The 13,049-nt window shown below is 42.4% G+C and overlaps 1 protein-coding gene across 1 annotated transcript in view; it reads right to left on the reverse strand.

Annotated features, from left to right (window-relative positions):
- LOC128713587 (uncharacterized) overlaps positions 1-13,049 on the reverse strand; it is a 52,611-nt gene that overhangs the window by 19,649 nt on the left and 19,913 nt on the right. Inside the window, exons 2-4 of the mRNA XM_053808447.1 lie at positions 3,147-3,341; positions 1,676-2,712; positions 1,292-1,424 (exon numbers count right to left, since the gene is read on the reverse strand). Of these exons, the coding sequence (XP_053664422.1) occupies positions 1,292-1,424; positions 1,676-2,712; positions 3,147-3,341 (1,365 nt within the window). The remainder of the gene's footprint in view (positions 1-1,291; positions 1,425-1,675; positions 2,713-3,146; positions 3,342-13,049) is intronic.

A 13,049-nucleotide genomic window follows, 5' to 3' on the forward strand; every position in this document is an offset into this window, starting at 1 on the left:
AACCCATCACCCCCAGCTGAAAGCCAGTGATCAGAAGCAGCATCGTAAATACTTCATCCTCTGATACAGCCCAGACCGATGATTACCGTGCACCACGGCAAGAACAATAATCTTCACTGAATTCCGCACATGATGATCACCAATTTCCATCAGCATTTGTGCACTAACTATGGGCACACAGCGCACCGCAAACTTAATGCAGAAATGGTCAATTTCCTTCGCGTTCGACAAACAAACGTAAACCGAGCGGCTTGGCACCAAGTACGCGGTGCGGATTCCCTGCTTCAAAGCAGTGAGCGCAGTGAGCGAACGCACCGTACCCGCCTGATCGCATCGTTAATCGTGCGTCCTCACCGAGGTAATCGCCAGTCACGCAGCGCGGATGAGGGTGAAAATAAATCAGAGTAAAATTTACGACCGCCAGCGCTGGCGGCCCCGTGACGATGCAGACGACGATCGTCTTCCGTAAAAAAGTTTGCGACCCGGGGAAGGGTCTGCACTTTTTGGACAGCGTGTGATGGAGCAGCACAGTTTGATCTAGTGGTTCGCGTGTTGCGCGAAGTGCTGAAGCATTCTGTCATCAAAGGGAGCGTTCACTACGGTGTAGGAGAGCGTGGGGGATTGTTTGATGTTTAGTTTGGCTCCGCACATATTGCCGCTGACAGCGTGCCTCAGCGCGATGGAAAAGGGAACGCGAGTTTGGCAATGGACGATGCAGGAAGCCATTTTCTTCGTGGCCGCACTCGATCATGTGAGGGAGGTGCTCTAATTAGCTTCGACGGTATCGCTTTTCAACGGTTTAGAGCGCATTCTGACGCATGTTATCTTGGCATCCACAAAATTAGGATACATTTTACGATGGGTTTGGCGATGGGAATGGTCGTCATATTTGTAGAGATTGAAGTTTTAACCTACACCTACAACCTACAAGAAGATATCTCATGAAGAGTTGGGAAATCTGTACAGGAATCATTTATCAAATCGGAAAATGTGGAGTATAATTCCACGGATTCCGAATTCAACTGACAAAATGGGAACCATTGCTGATATCGGTCGATGAAGAACTAGTTGTTGTAATAGATGTGTTATCTGGAACTACTGCAACTACAATCCATACTTGCAAAAATCTTTCTTGATTCCAACATAAACCATTTCCCAAAATTTTCGTTGCCAACAACTGCAGAAATTCAAAAGGTAATTGTACATGACGCATCGATTTCATTAATATTCGGATTCTTCTGCTTTCAGTTTCTTAAAAAAAGGAATAAATAGTCTGAAGAATAGTACTTACTTTGGCAGTGTCCTTTGTAGGCAACCAACAGGGAAGTAATCTCCTGCCTGCAAGCCCGCTTCTTCAACTGACATTCGGTTTTGTACGTTCTACCGTCTGTGCCGCAGACTGGATTGTAGAAGTTTGTTTGATGCTGCAATAAAAAAAACGTTATTGTCAGCATTTAACTTAAAGTACAGATTGGAAAAAATTATTTAAACTAAAATGAAAAACTATTCAAGCTATGAAATAAATAGCGTATTAGTGCTTGTATAAATCGCTCTAAAAATAAAATAAAATCCAATTTAAATGTTTCAAACTCAATTCAACAGTCATTAAAAACTCACAAAAGAGGTTAAAAAATGGTTCCAAAACGCGTTGCAAAGACCGTGCTGATGATCTTACCATAATTTCATTGCCCCAGAAATCCTCCATCGGCAGGCCCTGGTGCTTTCGATTTCTTCGCTGCTGCTGCTGCTGCTGGTGATAGTTCTCGATGAAGAAGACATCGTCCACATAGTTTGGCTCACGGCGCGGTACCCGTACCGCCGTGCCGTTCTGCTTGCGGCCGACCCGCGGAACACGCAGCAACTTTGGCTTCCCGAACGCGACGAACGGTGCGACGGTGGTGGACTTTCGGTGGGTTCGTTCGTTCATCGTCTGATTGCCCCGGACCGGCGCATCCTTCCGATGGTGGCGACGCGTTGTGGTGGGTGGAATAAAGGTCGATACAGCACCTCGGCCCTTGGACGCTGCACCCTTGCCACCGGTGGGATTGGTATTTAAAGCTAACCCGCTCTGCTGCAGTACGATCCGCTCGCCACCGGTCCAGTCGCGGCCGGATGGGGTGCAGCCGGGCGGTACGGGACCGTAACTCGCCGCAGTACAGTTGCGGGTCTGGTGGGTGAGACCTTTGGACGTGCTGGTGCCACTACTTCTACTATGCTTACTGCTATTACTACTACTGCCACCCCGACTACTACTCACTAATGTCACAGATTCCAATAAATTATGCTTCTTATCCTTAGCGTTATCCTTGGCGCTGGGTTTTGCGCCCGCTCTTTGGCTACCACCGGGTGATCGGTTTTCACTTAGGCTAGACTTTTTTACACTCCTGCCGCCGCGTCCGTCGACCGTCTCCGGGCCGGTGTACCGTAGCTGGCGCGGCCTCGGTTGCCGTCCGGTGTCGGCGAAATACTGTCGGTGGTTTCGCTGGCTTTCGCTCAGGTTGATCACCTTAATGTTTTGCTGGTGAAAGCGGGGTTGCTGCTCGTGTTGCTGCTGTGGCTGGTGCAGCTGATGCAGCCGGTTGTTGCGTCTGGATGACGGTGGGCGTCGTTTGTTGCTGCCACCGCTGCACGTCGGTGCACAGATGCATTTGGGACGATTGCGGCGCATCACACAACGTTTGTTTGGGCCACACTTTGCACGGTCGCAGGTATCTGTTGGATGGGGATAAAAAGTAATTTGAACATTCTTACAAGGCAACCATGAAAATAATGCTTCAATGCTATGTAGAAAGGAATTCTTCGTTCTCTTTAATAAATACAGTCAGTTCCCAATAAAAAATACGTAATCTAATGTTTAAAATAATTAAACATACACAAATTGTAAAATCTATAATTTTTTGAGCATCTGAGTGTATTTCTTCCCAAAATATGAATGAAAATGATTCATAAAGTATGTTGATTTCAATACAACTGAAAAATAATCGGGTTAATCGTATGAGAATCAGTAACGATTATGAAAAAAAACTATTTCCTCAAGTGATTTCCCCTAGAAAATTATGTTCCATAAATTATTAACCCATGGAAAAAAAAATCGTCATGGCTGTTTAATATACAGTATGATTAACAAAAAAGCGTATTTTACCTACCTAAACATGAACTGCACTCCATCCCATCGTTGAACGCGTTGATGAAGAATAGACCGACATCGGGAATGTCCCGCTCGCTGAAGCCCTTCCCGCCATTAGAGCCGGCCCCGCAGCAACTCTCTCGCGTCACATTACGAGCGAACAGCTGGCTGCACTTTCCCGACGACTCATACCGCCGCAACCAACAGGTACCGGCTGGAAAGGAAGCAAACACAAAAAAAAAAAAAACAAATGAGATAAAAGCTGGAATAGCAACCATGAAATGCAATCATCAATAACGCCACACCACGGCGGTCGGCAAGGCAACACCGTGGACCGTGGTCAAAGATCGCCGATAGGATGGTGCAACAGGTCGCCCCATACGAACCGGGAGTTTTTTTTTCCCCCAGCTCGGATGCACTCGGTTCACACGGTAACGGGGCCCCACGGGTTGGACGCTTGATTGCAAATAGTGAAATCATAAATTCAATATAATAGATGCCGCGATCAATTAGCCTCCCGGTACGGTGCGGCGACGGATGGAAGCCGAAGCAAAACCCCATACACGGTACCGCCGGCGAACGGATCGTGCATCGCCTGGCAACGAGATGAGTCGATGTACGGACGGGACCACCACCGTTGGGGACGCGGTGGTTGCTTCGTGTGAAACCATTTCGTGGCCGCGGTCAGATGATAGACGGTATGTCGCATCAACGCACGTGTTGCACCCGAACGGTGCAACGTGGCCCAGAGTGTGAGGTTGCGGTCTCTTTGATTGAAACCGAAGATGCATCTCCCGCGACGGTTTCACGATACGGCAGCAACGGTACAAGCAAAATGGTTGAAGGTGCCGGTTGAACCTGTTGGTTCGAATTTCGTTCGACAACTGACATGTATCCGTTTTGGTGTGTGGTTTATCGTATTCTAGGTCGAGTCCATCAATCCATTCAGTTTCAATAAATGTGTCAAGCTTCACGTAGAAGTGATTTGAGACTGCATGTTCAAATGCATTTGAGTATGTATTACAATAAAGGTAGATAACCCAATCATTAAGAGGAAGGGAATTGTTTCGAGTCCATCCAATACATTTTCTATCGATATTGCTTCATCAATATAGAGATTTTAACATTTAAAAAACAGTCCATGGCTATATTTCGTATCGAATATTTAATTTGATAATAAGTATCTTGGTAACATCAGCAATCTATTTTCGTCAGGACGGTTCAACATAATGGCTGAAAGTCTGAATTAATGATTATATCCAAATATACCATAAATGTCGAATATAATAGTACAAATACATAGTACGTACAGTCCTCTCGAAAAGAATACTGTATAGCTTTTTGTTAAAAGGCTTGAAAATTAATTGAGCAAAGAAAAAGGATTTTAATCCCATCCCCTACTATCTATTCAGCACAGAGTGACGGACAACAATATAGCATTAATCGGATACGCTCGATTGCGAAAGAAACAAGCGACTGTATCTAAAAACTCACCACCACAACTTTCCCATCCGCGATCGGTTTTGTGTCGGTAATCTGCGCGGGCACATATCTATATATTTTCCGTACATATATTCCATGCACGTGCACCCATTTCCACCGCTGGCAATCATTCATTTTCTACACCCCGCGTGTTGGGAATGGGAAATGAGATGGTACGGAGCATGGAAAAAAAAAAGAGACCCCATTCACTCCGAACAAAACCGTACCTCAATTGCATTCATCCCCGCGAAGCCATCATTAGGCTGATCATAACAGGCAGGCGGCCTCCTGCGGAGAAGCACCGATTCTGATCGCGCGCACCAATTATCGTGGGTATAGATTTGAAGTGTCTTGTTTGATCAAGCATCCGTCATGTTGTTTTTACTGGGTGCTTTTTTGTTGTTGTTGTTGAGCTATCCCACAATAGCTCATTAATCTTGCGACATGCGGCCTGACGGTAGGAGAAAAGTTTGTTCACGTATCGAGATAAAGGGTTCACCGGTGGTATTTTAATGGTTTGTGTGTGTGTGTGTGTTTTCCTCCTTTTTTACTATGGTTGGATTTCGTTTCGATTTATGTGACGGCACACTGAATGGAGGACGTTCGTTAGAGGAAAAGTCCATTTACCTGGGAGAGTTAACGTATGTCCGTGGAACAGGAATCGTTCAAACAGCGCCGATTGTTTCGCTTCGCAATACATCTATTCATTACAGCCTGCCATTAAGTGACCTGCGCTTGTTTTTATCTTTGCACAGAAAACCTCATCTAATAAGGAGCTTCGAACGCTGGCTTATGTTGCACAAGTCAATTGAGTGATCGTGTGAACAAAAAAGTTGAAACATTTAAATAACGTCACGGCTTACAGGTTGCAAACCATCGTTAGGCGAAGGTTTACCGGGGTAGCTCTGTGACAGGCTTGTCAGAAAATGGAATTGGAGCATAACCGTTCGACCACCCAGCGGTCTTTGCAAGCGAAACCTGATCCTGCATTATGCAGGAGCACCATTTCGTATTCAATTAATATAATCACCCGATCGCACCCGAACACTCGCCACGGTCGCACAGAAGTTCGTGAATCATCGGTATCTCACAGACATCGCCACGTCACTGTTTCCAACCCCGGGGGCGCACACCCGTCCGTCAGGTGGCGCACAGCGATGGAGGCGCACGGTCCCCGTCAAGGTTAATTGTTTGAAAAATGCATTTTTATCCCCGGAACGGTGTCAATTAACGGTAAACTAATGATGACCGTTAAGACCGGCAATGTTGGCTGACGTTAAAGGGAGGGGGGACATCATGCTTTGATGTCTTTGACAGGGCTAAACCGCAACCGCGGTCCCGGCGCATTCAATTAACCAAACGTTCACTGCACGAGGGAAACGAATCAGATTCGGGTTGCGCAAAAAGGGGTTTTTCACACAGCGGTGGAACTTTTGATTTTTGCGATCGGCGATCTGAGATTCAGCACACGGCGGGAAGATGGTGCAAAATGTGGCTTGGTGGCAGAAAGCGATGAAATGGCAAGAGTGGACCCCGGGGCGAAGCAGCGAATGAAAATCATAAACTAGATCGCATTTCAACTTTGTATGCCGCACAGGGAATGCTGTGCGGCGTGGAACCGAATGGGACCTGGTTTTACAATTTTACGACTGTTTGGAATGCACAACATTGCTTGTTTGCAATGTTCGGCATTTGGTCGGCGCGATTGCGATACCGTATTAATTATTTCATTAATGTTGTCTCCATTAGCAGTGCGATGTCTTTTTTTCTCTAAACCACCTCATTATTGTTTCATGTATCGCCGGCGCTGACTGATCGATACATCAATAAATTGAATTGATCTATTTAACCGCCGGCCGTGTACTACCCGTACGTGATTAGAGTGTTTTATGTTTCCTTTGTCGGTAAAATTTAAAACATGCTGCACGTATCTTATGAATCGAGCGCATTTCCACTTTTTTATGTTGCGAATTTCAGCACATACTGTTTGATTAATGCATTGTGGTGCCGTTTTGCTTTAGTTCACTGTACCATTGCACAGTTGAGAGACTTAAATGTGAGATCTCAGTAAAATGGTTTTAATTAGACTAATGTTGAAAAATGCCAATGATTTTATCTGCTTTAAGCAGCATAATAACGACTTGTGTTTTTGTATTTAAGGTATTTTTCTTAATTAAAATTAATAATAACAACAGCTTTCAAATATAATAAATGATAAAAAGCCATCATGTCAGATTTACAAATAAAAAAAGCTAAAATAATTAATAAAATATTAAACGGTTCTACTAATTTATTAAAAATATAGGTAAGTCTCTCATAACAAGATCTCATTTGATTGGCAGACTGCAAAAAAAAAGATAGATAGATCGTAAAGAAAAAAGGAACAGATCTTGCATACAGTGCACGCGAACGCAATCGGTGGATATTTTCATAGCTAATGTATGCTAATGCTTGGACGCTAATGCGACGGCGGTGATGTATATTTAAGCATCCTCGATGGTTTTACACATCATTCAACTGATCATCGTCTTGTTTCTTCCCATCTTACCTGCGGGATCCTGAACCATTCGTAACACGCAGTGCGTCATCAATCATTATTTTAATGTTGACGTCCATCGTTGCGCACTCTATTTAGCATACGCTCCTTGTCCCATGACGTCTTCAAAGCGAACAAACTTAAAACAACACCAACCGCAACCGCAAGAAAACTGCCAGCAAGCACGAACAAAAATGTGCTCGTTGGCAAGTCACAACTGTTAGCAAACCACAGTTTTTAAACTGAATGAATATTGTTTCCAAACAAGAAGAAGCTATAGAAAATATGGATTACACAAAGCAAATGCACATAAATGATTTAATTTCCTGAGCATAAAAAGGTAAAGATCATAAACACGGTTGAAATCTCAGAGAATAATGTTAAAGCAGCGATTATTGTCATGAAACCATTCAAAAGACATTTTTCGCTTCTCAGAGCAACGTTTAAAGAAACTTTTACATCTTGAACAGATTGTTACGCGGGAGCAAAAAAATTATCCCCAACAAACTAAGGCTTTTACAAGTAGACGGATTTTTGTACGGACTCTAGTTTACATGAAGCACCGTAGCTAAGAAGAAGCCCAACCACGGAGTTGTGGTTTAAAGTTTGCGTCACGAAGGAATACCGTGTCCATGAGTAACCATAGTAGAGTGTATTTCCTGAAGAAACCCTCTTCTCTTTCCCTCCCTGTCCAAGCTGAGAAAATGTTCGTCTAGAAACGCGCGATGAACACAATCTGGTGATTCACCACGCAAAAGACCATTTCAATTAGAAGCCGTTTGGTCGGTATGCTAAAACTTTGCAGACACTCAAAGTAAAAACGCATATGCTGGTTTTCCTTTTGAGGATTCTGGCCTTCGTTTTGAATGACCAGAGTAACACGTGTGCGATTGTTTGGTGGTTGTAAAACATTAATGAAATAACTCACGACTAAAACGGTTGAAAGAAGACAGGGCGCTAGTGATGTAAGTGCTTTAAGCTAGTTTAGGACGTATTTCTGTGGGAAATAGGGAAATAAATGTTTAAGCAAGTTAAGATTTGACTGTTCAACATTTGCTACTATCGTAATGGAGACGCCTGGCAATTTTCAACGGCGATGGCATCTGTGGTATATGCAATTAGTTTTTTTGTATGAGCTTTTTAAGTTTGAAGGCTTATCTGTTTTGATACAAACTGGAATAAGACGTTAACTTGAGATTTGCCGAGTAAACATGGCGTTTTGCTACTAAATGTTAGTAAGGATGGTTATCCACCGTAAAAAATCCTGTTACAACCATCTCGCCAACACATAGGCCATCTACCCGTCAAAATTATATGAAATACGTCCATGTCAGCTTTGAATTTTACAAGATCTCAAGACATTACTCCGGACCTCGGTATATTCCTCAAAAACTTTTGATTTCGATAGAGGTCCTACAAAAGTTTCGATCATTTACTTGAAAAATAACCAACTAAAACATGGTTGTACTTGATTTGACTTACGTTTGCCACACTCTGACCAAGGTTCCCAAGTTGATTGTCAGATTAAAGTTTATAAAATAAGTGCTCATTGACAAGATGAGCTTGATGATTGTTTGTTCCGCAGGATCCAGCTTCAGGTGAATAAAAACAAAGAAAGCCAGAAATGGCAGGCCTACAAGACTTAAGGTTGTTGTCCCGATAAATAAGAATATGTTTCTTCGAAATCTCACAATTTCAACAAGATAACCCTGAATAACAATAAAAACAAAATCAAATTCCTCATAAACATAAAACAGTCACAATCGGTGGACGGTTCCATTTCTTTCTTTCCACCCATTGACAACTGCGTTATAATGATTCATTTGGCCCGATCATCTACCCGACGCTTATGGTGCTAGAGCTTCGCAAAAATCCATCAATCACTGCCAATTCCAGTCACGTTTCAATACGCAAATGAGTGTGAAACGTTCAGCAGTGATCGTCGTTTTTGTGAGCTGTGTGTTTTTCTTTACCTTTCCATTCATCTTTCATCTTCGAAAGGTATATGTGTGCAGGTGGACTGGTCACGTTGAAAGTTTGAGCGATGAGACGGAAATCACCAGCCCAAAACTGCAAACATACAGCTCAAAGTGCAATGAATGCGGTGTATGGCAGTTGTACCGATTACTGTGGGCAGGTTATTCATTGGACTGCTGTGAGAATTTTTAGTGCATATTATTATGATGCATTTTGTGACCGCAGCTTTCGCCATTTCGCCATGCACTTTACTAACGACGAATGCATTTCATTGGCGATTTGGTCTTTTCGAGTGTTTCCTTTTTGTGCTTTCCTTTCTTTGGTTGCCTTTTCCTTCATTCTGTTGTGGTTCCTTACACAACAAATTCATTAAAATGAAATTTAAATTCATCATCACAAACATTTACGTTGGCCGTGCTGCGTCATAAATTAATTGAAAGTAGTCCCATCTTGTTCAACGTGGCGTGCTGCTTCATGGTTCAACGTCATGGATTGGCTTGGACGATGGCAAGAGCTAAGCCGTAAAGTGTGATGTTTATGCTACCTAATCGTTTTAAGCCAACGTCGATGTCGCACCAGAGCGAGGACTGTTAAAAAGACAACAGAAAAGCGATTCCAAATAAAATAAATACGTTCGGTGGGTCACATTTTCGGTGCGCGGTGTTCAACGAAGATGGCATGTTCTGGAGACGCACCCGCAGCGTCAGGTTGCATATGAAAATGGCGATGCGGTCAATTGACCAATCAGAAAAGGCAAACAGGCACACCGCGATGCTGACCGCCTGACTTGACTGACAAATTGCACTTACCGTGATGCAGTTTTGTGCGGGATGCAGCCTACGATCATTTCATGCCACTCGGCCCGGTTAATTGGAAGGGAAGGGACAATTTGTCGAGAACAATCGAGGACCATCATCATTGTTGAGCGTAGAGCACCCGATGCTTTGATCTTGACGCATACAAACTGTATCGTGCAAGTTTTAAGCTCTAATCAATGATGGGTTTGAAAATTTTATTTCAATAATGTTCGATTGAATTCCACCCATTGCGGACGATGAATCGAAATCATATATTTAAAAATTAAAATTGTATGTAAAATCTATAATCACTCAGTGCGAGGAGGTTTATTTGGTATGCGATCGGTGTGCGCCTGGGGCGACATCGCGTGGGAGCATAAAAATGAAGGTTTATTGATCATAAAACCCAATCGCACTCGATTGGCGATCATGTCTGGTACGTGAGAAGATTGAATTCGGAGCTATGTAAAATGTGCATTGGTCAAATGTAAATGATCGTATAAAGTGATCGCCAATAATATTTGAGCAAATAAGCAAAAAACAAACATGCAGTAAAAGTATGAAAAATTATCATTGTGATCTTAAAAATAAAAGAAGTAAATTTTTTTTTTCAAAGTTGTTTTTAAAAAGAATTATGCACTCTTATTACATTTATAACTTGTTAAACCAGAGCGAAATAAATTATCCTTTCAATAATTACTCTTAAGCAATAAGGAAAATTTAAAGAATGTAGTTCTGTTTCTTCGCCCTGACCACTCCAACTTCCCGTAACTGGGAAGGGAATGGCTAGGTAAATAAATCTTAAATTGCACTAATTCCACTCGACCCTAGATGACCGACTAGACGGTTGGTTTTGCCGCCGACCGTACCGAGGTGCCAACGTCGATTTGCTTCGCAGAATTGCCCAAGCCCACCAAAGGTATCGCTTTCCATTCCCCGGGGGATGCGGCTAGCAAGAAATTGGTTTTAATTAAGTTCCACCAATTGCCCGACAATGATGTAAACTGATACCGAGCCCTTTGGCATCCCTTTGGCATCATGAATAGTTAGGCGAAAGGCAGGGTGGGTAAGAAATTGTAGGAAAGGCAAAGGGTTTACATCCAATCAGTGTAATCAACATCAACAACATAATCATTATCATCATCATCAGTGATGATCGCCATTTGTCGGCAGGGAGCATTGTCATCTGAAGGGGAACCAGAAATCGAGGCACTGGAAATCCGAGAGTTACCATCCTTTTGTTGGTTATTATAGACATCATAATTGAAAAAGTACAACTCAATAATAATCAAGCGATCGTCGAAGACAAATTCCGCACAAGGCAAGTGCCGGGGCGAGCTACGAGAGGGATCGCAAACACACTTCTGCCGCAATCCTCAGTATCGTGAAATACGCCGGCTGCAAGTGCACTTTAAATTGTCTCCTGCAGTGGCGCGATCTTTCGCTTGTGTAACGATGCCATGAGTGGTATTGCAGTCTTGCAGCAGGGTGTGCTAGTGTAGATTGAAGCCGCATTTCTGAGGTACTAGTAAGTGGTAGTTGGTTGGATGGTGTTGTTGATGGAAACCGCATTACACGGGATGGTTGCTGTTAAATAGCAACAACGGTTCAAGCGAACAAAAGTGTCCTTTGTGCGCCATGCCAGAGACTCGAGAGGTTCAGCTTTTATTTTGTGTGGTAAACGATGCATAAAAGATACACGGATTCAATGGAATAGCTGAACTCAAAGGTTATTAATTTAATGATTGTGGCTATGTCATAGCAGTAGTGCCCGGAATTTTGAGAAAATACAGCGATTTTATAAGCAAGTTGCAAAATTGGGAGCTTTCTGGAGTTTTTTTTAAAGATGTATTAGAATGTTTCAAGAAATATCTGAAATCCTTCTCAAATTCTGGAACTTTTGCAAGCTGAGATTGATTTTGTTTAGAATTATATCAACCGAGCCACTGAAAACTTTGCAAAAACATGGTCTGAAAAAACTTTGTCTGCAAAAGCTTGCAAAAGTTACAAAAAATGTGAAGATTTCAAATACATCACAGTTCAAAATTTAATCAAAATTGCAAGCAATTTCTTTATTCTGTTTTGTTCTTTATTAAAAACATGGAATTCCAGAATAGCTCTGGAATTCCTTGTCCTTTCTCTATGAGAAGTCTGGAATATTTTAGAAGGTGTTTGGATTTCTTCATTTTTTTTCATACTATTTTTTTAGTCATATTAAGTTTAATGTGGAAAAATATTTAAACGTTCCAGAATCAAGAGCAGTAGATTGGATTATTTTTTAATTATTTACGAAAAGTACTGCATCACTTATGAATGGATGCTCGTTAATTTTGAAGGTACAGTTTTACAACCATCAAACACTATAACGGCCAATAAATAATTCATCCCAGCATAAAAGGTACCTTTCAATTGTCCATTAGCAACTACACGATCCTACTTTCAGCTACAACCACCTTCCGGCCACGGTAACATAGTAAGCCGAAGTCGAACTTCGACCGACTGTTGCATCGAATCCGTACACTGAGAGGCGCAACCATTTGTGCGATAAAAGGTGCTGCCAGCTATAATACGACCAAAAATTTAGAGTGAAAGCTTACACAATATTGCATTAGCTTCGATCGATCGGGCTATATTCTTGCACCGGGCGAAGCGCACCCGCCACGACGTCACTGCACTAAATTGACTAATGGTTTATTCTGTCCCCGATTTCGGTTTCAATCACAACGGTTCTGGTTCGATTGCGATCGGCGGAACGGTACGGTGGTCGTTGCACTGTATGCTGTTCACTTTGCGAGATATCGATAGGTAGAGCTAGCAAAGGTGGTATGCCAAAACCGCAACGAATTGGTAGTCAATGTCGGTTTTTGAAATCAATCTTTAAAAAGGAGTGACATGGAAGGAACAGATCTATGTTTCGTTCAAGATGAGTTGGATTTAACATGCATTTTGGGACCATCGTTTAAACTATATTTTGGTGTGTGTGCTTAACTACAATCAAAGAACCAATTTTAATAATTTAAAATGTCATAAGTCGATTTCAGTTTCAATTCATCCTCTGTCTATTTACGTGGCAAATTTAATTGCTAACTGACATAACAGTTTACTTTGCATTACAGATATTAATAAACGT

This window comes from Anopheles marshallii, chromosome 3 (assembly GCF_943734725.1).
Source record: "Anopheles marshallii chromosome 3, idAnoMarsDA_429_01, whole genome shotgun sequence".
NCBI classification, from domain to species: Eukaryota; Metazoa; Arthropoda; class Insecta; order Diptera; family Culicidae; genus Anopheles; species Anopheles marshallii.